Below are 17698 nucleotides of genomic sequence, written 5' to 3'. Positions count from 1 at the left end.
AAAATCACCCGAATATGTTATATAATGACCAAAAAACATGTTAAAAATACAAAAAGATCACATAAATGACCATAGACTGACACAACATGACCAAAAAAGACATACAATTACCAAAAAAAGATGTAAAATGACCATTATTTCAGTCAAAATAAAGTTCTTTAATCTGTGCCAAAAAAGTTACTACTTAAAAAATGACACAAGCAAAAAACACAAAATGACCAATAATGTACTTAAAATGAATGTAAAATGACCATTATTTAAGTTAAAATAAAGTTATTTAATCTGTGCAAAAAAAGCTACTGGTTAAAAAGCAACTTAAATATTAACCAAAGTAAAAAAAAATGTTTACAAAGAAACGGTGCATTTAAGCAAACTGAGGCACACTGCAAAAACGATGTGTCTAAAAAACAAGATAAAAACACTAAATCTGAGGGAAATTATCTTGCCGCATGGACTGATAATTACACTTTACAAATACTACTACTTAAATTAAGATTATTAAATCATAAGCATGTTGAACGCTTAAAATAGGAAATTAACTCTTAAAACAAGATAAATTATCCAACACTTCAAAATCTAAATTTTTTTTAATCTTGGTAAGAAACAAATAATTTGCAGTAAGGGACAAGAAGAAGGCATTTAAGCAACTTTAATGTGTTTAATTTTTTTTGCTCAAATGAGATTTTCCTCCTAAGACTAAGAAATCATTTTCATTTATCGTGACATTTATTTTAGTTTGTGAAGCTCTTACAACCAGTGTGATTAAACTCGACTCTCTGCAGTCGATGTTTCAGCTCTTGTTTGGCTGTGAGTGAACAGAGCTTCTGGTGATGAAAGCAGAGTGATGGTCAGAGCTGTGATTTATTTCTTTTTTAACGGTGCTGAAGTGAAACAAATGTTCCGTGCTGCAGTCAGAGCCTCAGCAGTGTCTCCGTCCACACTGTGGGGTCCACTTCTTCTGCTGTTTCACGGTTCATTTCCTTCATTCATTCAGCTGATTGTTTGCAGCACAGAGTTCCTGCTGCCAGTTACAGGCAGGAAAACTTCAAGAATTTAAAGGTTAATTAGCTGCATTTACTCAAGTTAACATTCACAGCTGTAGCTCGTGGATTATTACATGCAGTAGACTCAAAATAACATCATTTATTGCAGCTGGAGGATTTATAAGAGATGTTTTTGCACAATTTGACCTGTTTCTGATCCTTAAACGGTTAAATATTAAATAAATAAATAAACTGTGGCAGCAACTTATGATTTATTTACTTATTTTTATTTCAGAATAATCTGCATATTCAGTTTACTATCACGCCAGACAGGAAACAACAACAACAACAAAAAAGATTGATTGCACATTAAAATAGTTGCAGATTGTTTTTCTGTTGATTAACTCATCAATTAATCTTTTCGGCTCTGAAATAGACTGAAATGAGGAGAGAGTGAGGTCATTTGAAGAAAATAAACCATTAAGAAAACATAATAACTTATGCAGCACTGCAGAACACTTTTGGCATGAAATATATTTTTGGACTTCATTATTATTATTAATATTATTGTAGGACTATGCATCACTTCAGCTGAGATATATAGTGTTTTATAATGAAAAGAAGTCATTATTTCCTCCTTGCTGTGTGTGTGTGTGTGTGTGTGTGTGTGTGTGCGTGTGCGTGTGCGTGTGCGTGTGCGTGTGCGTGCGTGTGTGTGTGTGTGCGTGTGTGTGTGTGTGCGTGTGTGTAGAGGGAGAAGAGTTATTCACATCATTTGCTTTCGTAAAAGCAGCAATACAACACTGTAAAAATACTTTATTACACAAGAAAAGTCCTTCAATCAAATGAAAAAGTACCAAAGTTCAGGTATTCATTTTGCAAAAAGGTCCAACAGTGTTGTATTATAATGGATTAATATGTAAGTGATACTTTAAAGCAACAAAAGAATCTTCTAACTGGCTATTAAGCACTCTCAGTTTTAACTCTCTGGAGTCCACGAAAGCACCGGCAAATTACTTCTTCAGAACCTTCAGCAGCCTGTTTCTGCCGTCAGCTTCCCTCAAAGTTCTGCCTTCAAACTCTATGAGGCCAGTTTCTGTTAAGAGATAAGGTCAAATACAGTATATTTAGTATACAAATTAAGAATGAGATGTTCTCTCATTTTACCTCTTTTTTTTAAAACTCTTCATTTCACTTTTCAAAATCAGATTTTATGTTTTTTATGTTTCTTTTGGGTTCAAAATGTTATTCCAGTAAGCGATACAATAATTATCAGCTCATATAGTTGAGGTTGTGCTGATAAAACGAAACCAACCATGGTAAAGTGTCAGAATGAAAAGTAATAACAGTCCAAATTCAACATAAAAGAAAAGTTCCAGTAGTTGGTCCAGGTGGAGCTTATTTTAACTGCTTCATGTGCTGCTGGGTAGTTTAATCTATAATAATGCATCATATATAATAACTGAGCACGTTTGCATACAAAAAAAAGTTAACTTCAAAATAACCGTAACTGTTACATGAAGGTAGTGAAGTAAAATGTAGAATGTGTTGCATTAGAAGTAAAAAATAAAATAAAATAAATTGCATTAAATGGATTAAGAGTACAGTACTTGAGTATATTTACTTAGTTACTGCAGGAGACATGAAGGAGCAGAGTAAAACAAGTTTCTCATAAATTATTGATATTTCCTCTCTTCTTCCCCTCAGATCTGAGGAACAGGTCAGCCGTCTTCTGGCAGGGCGGGGTCAGCGGCGGGTACCAGGCCCTGCTGCTGGACGAGGACCAGGGCTGGCTGCTGGTCGGAGGCAAAGACCACATCTACCTGCTGAGGCCCGACAGCCTGGATCTGCCCACACACACGGTGAGACCAGACTGTATACTGTAGACTGTATAAATAGACAGACGGAGAACCACACAGCTGACCAGAGTCTCAGAGTCTCTAATAGAGTCTCACTGCCTCCATTGCTACGCAGACGACACCCCGATATACCTTCCCCTGAGACCATCTGATCCTGGACGCCTAGCTGCTGTGTTCAACTGTCTTAAGGATATCAACCGTTGGACGGCCCAAAACTTCCTTCACCTCAATAACTCCACAACTGAAATCATACTGTTCAGTCCTCCAAACACAATTGGTCAATTCCAAAATCATCTCGGTCCACTATCCGCCGACATAAAGTCCTCCGCCAGAAATCTGGGAGTCACATTCAACTCAAGCCTTACTTTTGACCCCCACATCAAAAAAGTTGTTGTCCTTTTTTTTTCCATTTACGCTCCATGTCCATAATTAAACCCATGTTTTTACCCTCTGACCTGGAAAAAGTAATTCATACTCTCATATTCTCTCGTTTAGATTACTGTAACTCCCTCCTCTCCTCTCCGGTATCTCCCAGAAATCTCTTTCTCGTCTCCAACTGGTTCAGAACGCAGCAGCTCGGCTTCTTACCGATTTTAACAGACAACATCACATCACCCCGATTTTAGCTTCCATGCACTGGCTCCCTGTTCGTTTTAGGAGTGATTTTAAGATATTACTGATCACTTTTAAAGCTCTTTTAGGTCTGGCTCCCAGCTATTTAACAGAATAACTAATTCCATATTAGCCGACCCGCGTCCTCAGGTCCTTCTGACCGTTTTAAAGTCAAAACTAAAAACCAAAGGTGACCACGATTTCTCCACCAGAGCACCCCGACTTTGGGACGAGCTGCCCGAGGAGATAAGGCGCTCAGAGTCACTAACTTCTTTTAAATAACTTCTAAAAACCCACTTTTATGGACTTGCTTTTATGTAATGCTGTCTGTCTCACCACTCCTTTTTACTTCTTCACTTTTTACTTTTTTACTCCTTTTCCCCTTTTATTTTCTGTGTATCTGAGAATGTCTTGTGATTGTTCCTGCTCTGTCTCTTGCTGTTTTTCTTTTAATGTAAGAATTGTTTTTAGCCTTATGGCATCATTGTCATTGTGATTAACTGCTCTCTGTCAAAGCACTTTGTAAACTTATTATTATTATTATTATTATGTGTTTTATCCTCAGATCCACTGGCCGGCTGCCAGAGAACATGTGGAGCACTGCAGGCTGGCAGGGAAGAGTCTGGAGGTGAGTCTTTAAATCAGAGCGAGAGAAGAAGAAAAGAAGACAGATAGGAGACAATAAAGACATTCCTCTGTATGTGTTTACAGTGAGATGTTAAGAGATGTTACCAGCTGTCTTTGGTTCATGTTTAGGCCTGTTAGCCTCACTCATTAATGTGTTTTAATGTGTTTAATCTGTACAATAAAGTGTACAAAAAAAAAGATTGAACCGCCTCTCTCAAGCCTGTTCTAAATTCCTTTTCTGTACAATGAGAAACGTGTTTGTCTGCATTATTTCTATAAAATGTTAATATACTTTACTGTGTTTTTATCTGGATTTTCAGACTGAATGTGCCAACTTCGTGCGGCTGCTGCAGCCGTTCAATAAGACTCATGTTTATGTGTGTGGAACCGGAGCCTTCCACCCACAGTGTACATACCTGCACGTAGGACACAACACTCAGGTATTTATGTTTATTTATCATTCAGTAATCTCATCACACAATCACACTGTAAACCACAGCATAGTGTCACACCAGGTGTGTGGCCTCAAATTGTCTTAGATTTTCTTTCAACAACAACAAAATAACTTGACAATCTACCTTTAAATATGTGCTAATTTATTGTGCTGCATTTTTTTCTTATTACTGCAGATGCTTTTCTAAATATTAACAATGTGACGACACATTCAGACATTTCTGATGCATCTGCAATCACATTTTCTCGCATATGTTTTTTTAGACACCTAAGACACCATTTAGAAATAGAGTCAGACTGATTTTTTATGTTTTTTTAGTCTGATGCCAATGTTAGAGGAGAAAAATAAAACAATAACTGATACAACAGGTGATATAGTGGATTTCTGGGACCTTTTATATTGAATGTGCACATATTTTACACTGATGATAGGACAATGCAAAGGTACTCAGAAGGCATTTAACGAATATTAACATTATTTTATATAATATTATACATTATATAGACAATGTATTACAATGTCAGCCAATTCTAGAAATAATAACTTATAACTCCCTCCAAGCACCAGGCAAACGCAAGTCGGTTTCTTTCAACTGATTTATTTTGGACGTCATTCCTCCATCTCAAAATCCACCGTGAAAACTGCACATAAATTATAAGGAAATAAAGGTTAAATCAAATTCACTTAACATTACATTCCACAAAGTAAAATACAGATAAATTCAACAAATTAGATTGTTGGCTGCATGCTGCATAAAGGGAATTATATTTGATCCTTAGTCTTCTTCACATTAATGATCAGTCTCTCTTTTGTTCATGCTTCCTGGGAATTCTGCTATACTCCACACGCACCCAAGAGCAGCCAAACGAGACTTGGGTGACTTAGTTCACCTTCAAAATAAAAGCATTATAATGCATACCAAATAAAATAATATTTAAAGAAACAAAAACAACTTAAATTAATTCCTTTATCTGTTGCAATAAATTGGCAACAGTTACATAACTAGAAAAATAAAGATTAAATACAAATAAAATAAACAGCACTACTATATGTTCAGTCAGTCATTTGTGCAGATATTATTTACATGATGTTTGTCAGTCCTTCAGAGTCTCTTTATAGAGCTCCCTTTGTGCACTGAGCATCAATAATTCAAAAACAAGAATTCAACAATCACCAAGAAGAAGAAATGAGAGAAGTTTCCTCTGTTTATCGCTCATTCTGAGTTTGTGTGTGGTCTCTCTCTCTCCTTCTTTCTCTCTTTCTCTCTCTCTCTCTCTCTCTCTCTCTGTCTGTCTCTCTGTCTGTCCTGTAGGAGCCGTTGTTCCTGTTGTCTCATTTGGTGGAGTCGGGCAGAGGAAAATGTCCCTTCAGCCCCAGAGAGCCTTTCACTGCTCGACTGACTGGTAGGTCTCCTCCATCCACACATAAAGCACAGTGTGTCCACCCACACACTAACCACACACACACACACACACACACACACACACACACACACACACACAGAAGTGGATGTAGTAAATAATTCTCTAACAGCCGGATTCATATTCTAGTGACAGTAATGTCCTGCAACGCACAGTCCTCCTCTGTCTGCAGTGTGTGTGTGTGTGTGTGTGTGTGTGTGTCTGTGTGTGTCTGTGTGTGTCTGTGTGTATGTGTGTGTGTGTGTGTGTGTGTGTGTGTGTGTGTGTGTGTGTGTGTGTGTGTGTGTGTGTGTGTGTGTGTGTGTGTGGTCTGCTGCAGTTATTTCACACACTGACGTCAGCTGCTGCCCCGTGTGACATTACAGACATAAAATACATCATTAAAGAAAGAGGCTCCATAAAAGCCTTCACCATCAGCTTTAAGTTGTCAAACGGAGATTTTTTAAATCTGACAGTCGTGTTTGCAGCGACAGACAGAAGAGCTCCTCCTTCAGCAGAAAACTCCTGGGCTGCAGTAGGAGATTTGTGATATGAAAAACCAACAATCTGGTCATCAGGTTATGATGAATATTACAGCATCTCTGCATTGGTAAAATAACGTGATCACTCTCAGTAGGAAGAAATGTTCTGTTACATGAAGAGTTCTGCTCTGCATTAACTTATTTGTGTCAACAGTGGACTATTGAGAAAGGATTTTCACAAAGGACTGAACTGTTTCTTCCCCAGACGGTGAACTTTACGCAGGTACCTCAGTGGATTTCATGGGAGCCAACGCTGCGATCTTCCGTACGTCTGTGCAGGGCAGCAGCCAGCACTACATCCGCACTGAAGCCTACGATCACAACTGGCTCAACGGTGAGAAGATGCACAAAGTGTCTGCAGCTAATTATCCCAACATCCCCCTCCATCCAACACCAAACATTTATTTATTTTTCCTCTTCTCTGATAATCCTCTGAACACAAACTAATCAATTAATTAACAGACACTAATCACTGAAAGTTTCATTCATAAAGTTTAGTGAGGTGATCACTGCACAAACCACGGACTAAATACACTAGTGCAGTGCCCGTAGGAAGTATGTATTCGTTAGCATGCTAATCGTGAGATAACCACATTACGCAGTATGCTGCACTAAAAGTACATTAATATGAACCTCATTAGCTGATATACTCTATTGCATGTAAGTATCTCATATCAAATGATTATGGGCATTACGCTAAGCAACATGAATGTCATCCCTGAATTACATAGTAATGCAACATAAGAAGTGAATAAAGGTAAATCTCTGCTTAGCATGCTAATCGAAAATAACAGAATTTGCACATTACATGCAGACCACTACAACGTCTGCAACTCCATAACGCACTTACTTTTCATAAGGTACCACACCATCCAGCACATACACATTGAACATTGATATTCGCTGGAAACTATTTGAATATTATTGGAAAATTGAACCTTGTAGCGCACTTTAAAACTCTGAAAGATAGGTAGGCTAAATGCAAATTTTTTTTTTGACAAATTTTTCTCTCCCTCTGCACTCTCAATAATAAAATACTGACAAGGAACATTTTACGGCACAATAGGTACTTAAATGCTGCTGAAAATACATACTTTACTTATTAATTATTACTTATTAAGTGCAGGATTTTTACTTGTAGTGGAGTATTTCCACAGTGTGTTTTTAGTACTTTTACTGAATACTTTTCCGCCTCTGCTCTCACTCTCTGTCTCTCTCTCTGTGTCCCTCTCAGAGCCGGAGTTCGTGGGCTCCTTCTCCATCCCCGACACTCACAGTCCTGACGACGATAAGGTCTACTTCTTCCTGAAGGAGCAGGCGGTGGAGGCGGGACAGTGGGACAGGAGGGTGTACAGCCGCGTGGCTCGAGTCTGCAAGGTACGAACACAGAGACAGACACGAGACGGACACGAGACGGACACGAGACGTGTTGCTGCTGGAAGTCTAAAAAACCTTAGAACAGTCAGTGTGACGACTGCAGTAATACTGGTCTGTCCACATCTACCACAGCGTGATTATTTTTAACTTTTTAACGATAACTATTTTCATCTCTGAATTTATATGTGGTTGTGGAGTTTAATATCTATACCACCTCATATATTTGATACGATCTTCACATGTTTTGTCTTTATATTATTGATATTCAAGGGAAAAGTACGAACAGCATGCTACACTGTAAAAAAAATCTTTAAAAAAAACAGTAAAAAGTCTAATAACAGTCAAACAACCGTAAGTTATTTTACAGATATCTTCTTTAAAAATACAGATAATATATGGTAAATATCAATATTCAAAAAATATATATATATCTGTAGAATAACTAAATGTTTTTTTACTGTAATATGAAGTGTTTTAACAATTTTTTACGATTTCTTTTTACATTATTTAAATTAAATACAATTTTAAATTAAAATTAAAATCAATAACTCCCTTATTAAAATTGTAATTAGAAATTACTATAAGAAAACAAATAATGTGTATTTTTTTTGTATTTTTACATACACTGTAATTTTACATTAATTAATTGAATAATAGCCCACTGTAAAAAAAGTAAATAAAAAAAAACCCTATATTGTCCCATTATATACAATTACTGATTTAAATGTCCATTTAATGGTTAATATTTGTTATAAAAATAATGTACCTTTTATGGCATTTGCACTTAATGTAAAAAAACATTTAAAGCCTTTCTTTCTTTCTTTTTTTCTTTTTTTTTTACAGCGGTCAGAAATATTCAGTTTAAGTAAAGTAGAAGTTTTTCAAATGTGTTGTCAAGTGCAACTTTTAAATATAATTGACAGTTATACAGTTACTTGGATATATTTAAACATTTTTAATTACAGATCTGTAATGTGGGAGAATTTTAATTACAGCATTGTTTTTTGTCTTCTTCTTATCCTTCCCTACCCTCTTTCCTTCCCCTCTCTTTATCCTCCTTTCCCTCTCTTTCTTTCTCTTTCTCTCTCTCTGTTCTGTGCAGAATGATGTCGGGGGGAAAAGGAGTCTGATAAACCGATGGACGACCTTCCTGAAGGCCCGGCTGGTGTGTTCTGTCCCCGGTCCGTCTGGAGTGGACACACAGTTCGATGAGCTCGGTAACTCCTCCCTCCTCTTCCTTCCTCTCCGTCGACTCTTCACCATCATCAAGTTCTCACCTTCTGATATTCAGTTCCTGCTGTTTTTCTTCCTACATTGTCTTCTCCCTTTAACTGTCTCCTCCTTTCCTTCCCTCCTCTCTCCTCCCTTCTCTCTTCACTCCCTTTGAATTGTTCTTTGTGCTCACTCGGCTTTTTATTTTTACTATTTTCACTTTTGTTACATGTGGCAGCTTAAAACAATGTTATAGGACAGTGGTTCCTAACCAGCCGAAGAGGTGCTCTGTGTATCTGCGCTCGATTGCTCTGCCTCAACTACCTGGATGTTCGTCACAGAAAATTGAAATTGAATTGTGAGAACTGAATGTTCAGCTCCAAACTAATAAATTCAATTTCAAATTACAATTCAGATTAAGTTTTTCAATGCAATGATTCAAATTATACAATACAAATTTGAATTATGTGATTCAAGTTACTTCAGCCAATACAATGTCCTGTAGAATTAACAAAGTGTTTTACAGGTGTCTAATGAGCTAATAATAACACAGTATGAGCACTACAAACATTTAGTCTGAATAATTAATTGTTAAATTCTGACCTGCGTACAGGTCATCATGTTGTGTTGTTTGTGTTGAATGTTTTTTAGAGGACATCTTTGTTCTGGAGACGAAGGACCCTCAGAACCCGACGATCTACGGCGTCTTCAGTACATCCAGGTGAGGATATATTCATTGCAGAGACCATTTTTAATAAAATATAATTATGTATAGTGTACTATCATTCTGTCAGCTGTCAGCAACAGTCGAGAACAGTTTGAATCTTAATTTTCATCCATGTAAATTGTTTATTTAAGTAAAGTCACATTATAAATGTTGGACCTGCAGTTATTTGCAGTTTAAGTCTAAACATTTCACTGTTGTACATGTTTATTATGCTGGTAGAGATTTCAAAATTAATTTCATTTATTCATTTTGTTGTTGTTTTTTTGTTTTCTTTTTGTCCTTTTGTCTCTTTCTGTTTTGAGTTAAAAAAAACAACAGAAAATATAGGAATGTTTTGTGACTTTCCTAAAAAGATTGTGTTAAGTTTTCATTAGAAGCCTCCTCCTCCTCCTCTCTCACTCTCTCCTCCTCCTCTTCCTCCTCTCTCCTCTTCCTCGTCCTCCTCCTCTTTCTCCTCTCTCTCTCCTCCTCCTCTCTCCTCCTCTCTGCTCCTCCTCCTCCTTCTCCTCCTCCTCTCTCCTCCTCCTCCTCATCTCTCTCCTCCCCCTCCTCTTCCTCCTCCTCTTCCTCCTCCTCCTCATCTCTCTCCTCCTCCTCCTCTCTCTCCCTCCTCCTCTTCCTCCTCTTCCTCCTCCTCCTCCTCCTCCTCCTCCTCCTCCTCCTCGGTGACACGTGCAGGCCCTGTGGTGTGGAGGGTCAGAGGTCAGCTGTGGGTGTGTGTCAGGGTCGGAGGTCAAGAGGCCCAGCTGGTTGTGTTATTGTAATAAAACCCTCCCATCTCCTCTTCCTCTCCTTTCTCATTATTCTTCCCTCTTCTGTCTTTATTATCTTCCCTTTTATCACTTTCTTTTACCTGTAATCTCTGTAGAATATGAGCTATGTATTGAAAATTGTGAATAATTAGTTCTTATTTTTCCATCCACGCTCCCTTTCCCCTCTATCTTTCTATGCCTCCTCTTACTCCTGCAGTTCTATATTTCGTGGTTCGGCAGTGTGTGTGTTCTCCATGGCTTCTATCCGAGCTGCTTTCAACGGGCCGTTCGCTCACAAAGAGGGCCCTGACTATCGCTGGGTGGAGTACAAAGGCCGCATCCCGTACCCCAGACCTGGCACTGTAAGTATTCTCACAGCCAGAACCTAAAAATTCCACACTTTTAAAGATTTTTAGATTTACGGACAGGGTAAGGTGTTGGTCACTTGCTTGTTAAAGTCTATAATTCTTTGTAAATAAAGTGCTGACAGGCTGGTATTTATGTTTGTGTGAAGAACTAAGTATTTCCTGTGAGATCACACACAGAAGAGGTTTAATGAAAACAAGCTGATGAAGCTGTGAACCTCAGCAGTGATTTAACTCCTCTGGGAGGCTTCAACCCGTCAGTGTGTCAGGTGTTGTTTCACTCTCCCTGCTGGGGAATTCAGCGCTGTTGTATCGTTTGGTTGACTGCAGAAGAGGTCAACCTCGTCAGTGTGTGTGTGTGTGTGTGTGAGAGAGAGGTGTGGGTCAGGCTCGATGATTAAAAGCAAAATGAAAAGTCAGAGATGCTGCAGTCACACATGTGCTGCACGCAAAGTAATGGTTTCCATGTTGTTGTTCAGATATTCTCTCTCTCCATCTTCCTCATGTGTTCCTCTCCTCCAGGGACACTTCAGTTTCTCTACAAATCTAACAATCTAAAAGTCATTTTTCCTTTCCTCCCTCGCATTTACCTCATTTCCTCCTCTTTCAGTCATCTGTTCATACGCTGCTTCTTCACTGATTTTTATTTCTCATTTTTAAATCAAATTTATTGGTTCTTATCAAGATAAAAAAGAACTTAGATATAGAAGTGTTAGATCATTTATCTTATTTATTTTTTTCAAGTGTTCAACATGCTTATTTCTAGATTCAACAATCTTAATTCATGAAATCTTGTCAAGTGAAATTATCTGTCCATGCAGCAAGATAATTTCCCTCAGTTTAAGTGTTTTTACCTTGTTTTTAGACACACCTTTATTGCAGTGTGGTAATATTATGAAGGTTTTATAATTTAGGTCTGACAATTTCAATTTCATTCTTTCTGTATCTGACGGAACTAAAATAATCATCAGTTTGAGATTATATCTGTTGAGTTTACTGACACAATCGTCCATCTTTCTATAAATAATAATCCTTAATGCTCAAAGGTAAAATACATTATTATGATTGATATCAGATAATTAGCTTCATCTCAGCTAAATGAAAAGTTATTATAATTTCTGTCAGGGGGATTGATACACTTTTGAAAATCTAATATATCCAGCTTTATTTTATCTGATAAACTGCTTTTTGCAGCAAAAAAATCACTTCAAAGACACGTGACTGTGCACCTTAAATACCTGCAAAAAAAGATCCTACCTGCAATTGTCAGCAGTTAATTATTCTAAAAATCACAAAATCACTCATATGTTAGTTTTCTCAGTTTGGATCACACTGATTTATTCTATAATGATTCAAAATGTTGCAGCAGGTCCAAACCTTTTTGGCTCGGCTCTTTAAAACAAATGATGAAAGTATCCAGTAAGAAAAAAAAAAGAACAAAGAAAAGACTGTAACAGAAATATTTTGCATTTCTTTTTACTCCCTTTATTGAACTTGTAACCTTCAGACTGATCTCCTCCAGGTGTGAACCACCCAGAAACATTTTTTCAGGACATATTTTAACTCTGAACCTCTCACACTGACTTCTTCAGCCTCCAAAAAAGCTCACTGACCCTTTTGTTCACACTTTTTGTCCCTCAGTGTCCCAGCGAGACGTACGACGCTCTCCACAAGTCCACTAAAGACTTCTCTGACGAGGTGGTGAGCTTCATGCGGCAGCACCAGCTGATGTGGGAGCCCGTCCTGCCTCTGGGCGGCAGACCCATACTGACCCGGGTCAACGCGCCCTACATGTTGAAGAGGGTGGTGGTGGACAGGGTGGACGCCGGGGACGGGCCGTACGATGTTTTACACCTGGGCACAGGTGAGGAGGACAGGAGGGGTTTAAGTGTGCTTGTAAGGAAGAAGTATCCTGTCTTTATTCAAGAGCGTAGATTTTTAGTTTGTGAGCATGATTTTATTCCTCTTCAGTGAAACAGCTCCTTCTCATGCTCAGATTTATTCTCCTCATGCTCACATTTTGTGCCTGTGTAACCAGTCTGTATATTCTCTGCATTGTGTTAGGGCGCTTTCACACCTGTCTCATTCAGTCCGGACTTTAGGACTTTTCAGTTTGATCCGAACATAAATTTCAGGTGTGAAAGGTGCCGCGGACCACGGTCCGCACCAAAGGACCAAAGTTTGGTCCGACTAAAAGAGGTGGTCTCGGTCCGGACCAAGCGAACCAAGGTCGGAACCTTTTGCAGTGTGAAAACAACTTTTTTTATAGTTCGTACCTTCGTATCAATGACAGGAAGTTTTTTTCTTCTTCTGCTCTTCTTATTATTATCCCACACTCACCTTCTCTCCAGAAAAGACTTGATTGCGAGCCGTTTTCTCCTCCTCTCTTGTCGACGGCGATACAGTTTTCGCATGATGAGGAGGCTCATCTTGTGAATACCAAGCACTCTCACGTATTGCTCATTAAGCTGGTGCTGCTGGTAGCAAAAGACTAGCAAAAGTATTAGCACAGGTAAAAGGTGGCTCGCTGGATTCATTTAGTGTAAACACGTTAAGGAAGTAACTCTGACGTCAAATGCCGGCCGGCCTAACAACGCAGTGTAACCAAAACAAAATGAGCCGCAGAAGTACACAGGGAGATGACGTGTCCAGTAGAATTGTCTTGTAAAGTCCGTTATTCCTTTTGCAGTGTGAAACCAAAACCAACAGGACCAAATGTATACAATGTAACAGAACACAGACCTTGGTTCGGACTTTCAGGTGTGAAAACGCCCTTAGATAAATGAGGAATTAGGAGACCCAGGATTTCCACACACGGCACTTTACTGCAGTGGCACAAGAAACAAAAACAGCAGACAGTGTGATGAGTGACGTGGTGTTCTCTCAGCTCTGACAGAGGCAAAATAGATGCTCTTAGTAACAGAGCTAAGCAATGCTAGCACATTTAGCCTCAGATAATTACACACAAAAAACTCGACATAAACTGTGCAGACTACGGCGAAACTAACAGGCAACATCCGTGACATCATCATCCATTATATATGTTAATCTGACATTATTTCAACCGTATATGATGTTTATATGAGCTTTTAATGGAAGAGAACGGTAGTTTTGCGCTTATCTCCGGTCAAACAGAAGACAGATTTGACCGGTGCGCATACAAGAGGTTAAAACAAAATATAATGGACGAAAATAAATGTTTTTGTGGAATTCACATCTGAACCTGCTACACTCGCATTCAGATTTCTGCTGCTTTCTTTCAAAATGTTTGCTTGAACTTAAAAATCACATGCTTGTGCTCACATTTCTTCTTCTTGGACACAAACATTTCCCTCGCACTCAAATATGAGCTTTGGCCGCTCAGATCTAAAGTCCACACACTCAAATCTAAAGTCTGTGCTTTCAAAACTTTTGTGCTCGCACTCAGAACGAGCACGTCCTCTCAGGTTGAGGTATCTGTCTCGAATGTGTTCCTTCGCCCATTTTGAAGTGTACACACTGTAAAGAAAAAAGGTAAAAATCCAGCTTTTGTTGTAATTTTAGTTGAAGATGAATTAATTCAAAAGATTAAATGTCAAACAGAGTGAAGGAAGGAAAACAGGCAGAGAGAAAGGAAAAATTATACAAAGTGAGGCACAAAAAATGTAAAATAGTAAACTTAATTTATATTTGTGACATTTTTTTCACAAAGTTTCTGCAAGAAGAAAGAGGATCAGATAAAAGAGTGCGACGGAGCAATAAAAACTGAAAACTCAAGCAAAGAAACGAGAGTGGAAAACAGGGAAGACACATGAGATGGCATGGAAGCAAACTGACAGGCTTCCTTATAAAAACAAAACAGGATTTAAGAGAGAGAGAGGGTTAGTGCTGATGGATGTGGTGGCAGAAGACGTGGAGGATGGAAAATGGAAAACTAGATGGTGGAAACTGTGAGCAGAGAGAAAAACAGACACAGATACATGAACATCCCTCTCATTCTGCTGGAATAAACGACTCACTTCATCACGTCTTCATGTTTAAAGTGTTCAGCTGGAGCTCCGAAACGTTCTCTGAAATGAACGTACATGAACAGTTAAATTGAGAGTTTATGACGAAGGTGGAAGAGAATTAGAGACAGATGTTTAGAGAGCGTTCAGCCCCAGTTTGTACCTCTCATGTATAATCATTATAAAGAGAGTTTAGAACGTGAATATAAAAACCTGATGACCTTTAAAAAGCCCAGATGGTCGTCAAACATACAGATTTTTGGCAGTTCTTGACACGATGAAACAAATCGAAAATATTACAAATAAAAAAACAGTTAAAAAATAGTCAAGAATTTTTTAATTGAGTTACTTCTTGAGGACCAGAGTCTTCCATCTGTATTTGTGAAATCATGTCAGCATCCTTCTGTGGGAGGAAGACAAGAGGGGGTTTCCATTCTTTAAAGAATGAGTCTTTTGGCGACAGTGATCTCGGCACAAAGCACGAGAGTCCAGCTTCCATGTGGACGGTTCTTTATTCAATATTTTGGGCCGGAGTCCAGTGAGTGAGACAATGTCCCCGCTGTCACTGGGCATCTGTCAGACAGTGGTGAGACAGAGGGAGAAGCCTTTAGAGATGTCTGCTGCTAACTGAGCAGACAAACTCTCACCAACCTGTGTACAACTAACACGATTTCACACTTTCAAATTCTGTGCAATGCAGACGCCAAACTCCAGTTCTGCTACATTTGATACACAGGAGCGTTTCTAACACAGCGACCGAACACTTCCTGGTTAGGCTCTAAAAGACAGTTTAGCCCATTAAGGCCTAAAACGCCTAAAGTTTTTTTTTAGTGATTTTGTGTCTTTTTTTGGTAATTTTGTGTCTTTTTAAAAAAACAAACATTTAGGCCTAAAATGCCTGGAAAAAAAGCCTGTAAAACCTCCGGGTGATTTTAAAATAACCCCCTAAAAGTTTTTCTGGAAATTCAACGGAAGTGTCAACGCTTTCTACTAAATAATCGATTTTTCAGCCTTTTTTTCAGCAGATGGAAATGAAATTCAAAAAGTATTTAAGAGCCTATACCTGTTGTATTTAAGAGCCTATACCTCCCTCCGCTATAGTTGTCTTCCGCTATGATTTCAAAGTTCTGGAAAAGTCCCATGTTGCATTGCGACACTCCCACATGTATTCTCATTTTGTGTCTTTTTTTTGTGATTTTGTGTCTTTTTGAGTCTTTTTTTGGTCATTATGTTTCTTTTTTTTGGTCATTTTGTGTCTTTTTTTAGTCATTTTGTTTCTTTTTTGGTGATGATTTCAAAGTTCTGTAAAACTCCCATGTTGCATTGCAACACATGTCAACGCATGTATTCTGATGCATTTCATTGGCCAAGAGACCGAAAAATATGTGGAAAAAACTACAAATACTACAAAACGACGTATCCAGTTTGCCGGCTTTAATGGTAGAATAACGCAACAGCGCCCCCAGTTTTAATGGTAGAAATGTGGTAATGCTTTCCTGGCTTAAATGGGTTAAACGGGAGATAAATGATGGAAGTGATGGAAGTGAAGTAGTTACGAGGACGATGTGACTACTGGAAGTGACATAGTTCAGTAAAAACGTGATGCAGGAAGTTAAGAGAGGTTTGAATCACATGCTGCACTTTGGTTTCACATGGGACACCAACGCTGTTCTGCTGCTTTTTGGCTATTTTGGTTCTCTTTTGGTCCTTTGGTGCCTTTTTATGCTCTTTTTTTTTTTTTAGCTCTTTTTGGGGTCTTTATGTGTCTTTTTTTGTCTAATTTTCTGTCAATTTTTGTTGATTTTTTTGGGTCATTTTACATCTTTTTTTCAGTCTCCTGGTGAAAGTCCTGGTTTATTTCAATAATACTATAAACACATCAAACTATATGCACATGTGACCTCCTGGTCACTGCCTGATTTTCTTACATTTGCAAGAATAAGCCTAAATATGCAACATTTACAACTTTAGAAACAAGTTGTGCTGTAAACAACAGAATCTTATTTAATCAAGATGGTTAGAAGAGTCTGTAATGATTCAGGAAAATACCTTCAGAGCAACAGAAGGTTTTGTTAAATGACCCTCAGGGTTTAAAAAAAAAATCCTCCTAATTATCCTAATTATGTTTTGCGTGACTTGAGCAAGAAGGTTGAGTAGGAATCAACCGGAAAATATTAATATATCTGATATATTCCCAAGAAGAAGAAAAAAAGCATCTTTCAACAACTTCACATTTAAGTGTCATTTAGGATGAGTGAGTGTGTAATATGTTCATCTGTTGTGTGTAAACATCCTGCATCCATTCATTATCTCTGTAAAGTCTGAAGGTTTATCCCAAAGCAACACTTCTCACCGGGTGGATGAGTTCTTCAGTTAACGTGCACACATATTGTTGTGTTTGCGTGCATGTGCGTGCGTGTGTGATTAATGGAGGTTATTTAGCGGCTGGTGACAGGCTGAGGATCAGAGGTGCTGCTGCGCCTCCATACGTCTCCTCTAAGTGGATTCCTCTCTAACATCTCTCATCTCCCCGTCAGCAGAACATTTACCTGCCTGATAAATTCTCTTTCTGGTCTTTTAAGTGCTCACATTTCCACATCGTGCAACCGGCATGAATCTTTTCGATCCTTCTCCCCATCTGATCGTTAATTCTTAATGTTGCTGTTTGTAAGAAGATAATGTCCCTTTTTTATATCTTATGCTGCTGAGCCACGTGCTTACGTCAACATGGTTTACTCTTAAAGTAAAATATTCTTCTGAAACGTCTGCAGGTCACTCTGAGGCCAGGCTCGCGGCTGATTT

At 38.4% G+C, this 17698-nt stretch overlaps 1 protein-coding gene across 1 annotated transcript in view; it reads left to right on the top strand.

Annotated features, from left to right (window-relative positions):
* The window catches only part of si:dkey-49n23.1 (semaphorin-3D), a 108274-nt gene that overhangs the window by 78142 nt on the left and 12434 nt on the right, over positions 1-17698 (top strand). The window contains exons 3-12 of the mRNA XM_059329207.1: positions 2691-2845; positions 4020-4082; positions 4402-4521; positions 5848-5938; positions 6683-6811; positions 7712-7854; positions 8957-9071; positions 9718-9787; positions 10763-10907; positions 12552-12774. Coding sequence (XP_059185190.1) covers positions 2691-2845; positions 4020-4082; positions 4402-4521; positions 5848-5938; positions 6683-6811; positions 7712-7854; positions 8957-9071; positions 9718-9787; positions 10763-10907; positions 12552-12774 — 1254 coding nt within the window. The remainder of the gene's footprint in view (positions 1-2690; positions 2846-4019; positions 4083-4401; positions 4522-5847; positions 5939-6682; positions 6812-7711; positions 7855-8956; positions 9072-9717; positions 9788-10762; positions 10908-12551; positions 12775-17698) is intronic.

Source organism: Centropristis striata, chromosome 3, assembly GCF_030273125.1.
Source record: "Centropristis striata isolate RG_2023a ecotype Rhode Island chromosome 3, C.striata_1.0, whole genome shotgun sequence".
Lineage (NCBI taxonomy): Eukaryota > Metazoa > Chordata > Actinopteri > Perciformes > Serranidae > Centropristis > Centropristis striata.
The sequence above is the reverse complement of the archived record's forward strand: the minus strand, read 5'-3'. Positions and strand labels throughout refer to the sequence as shown.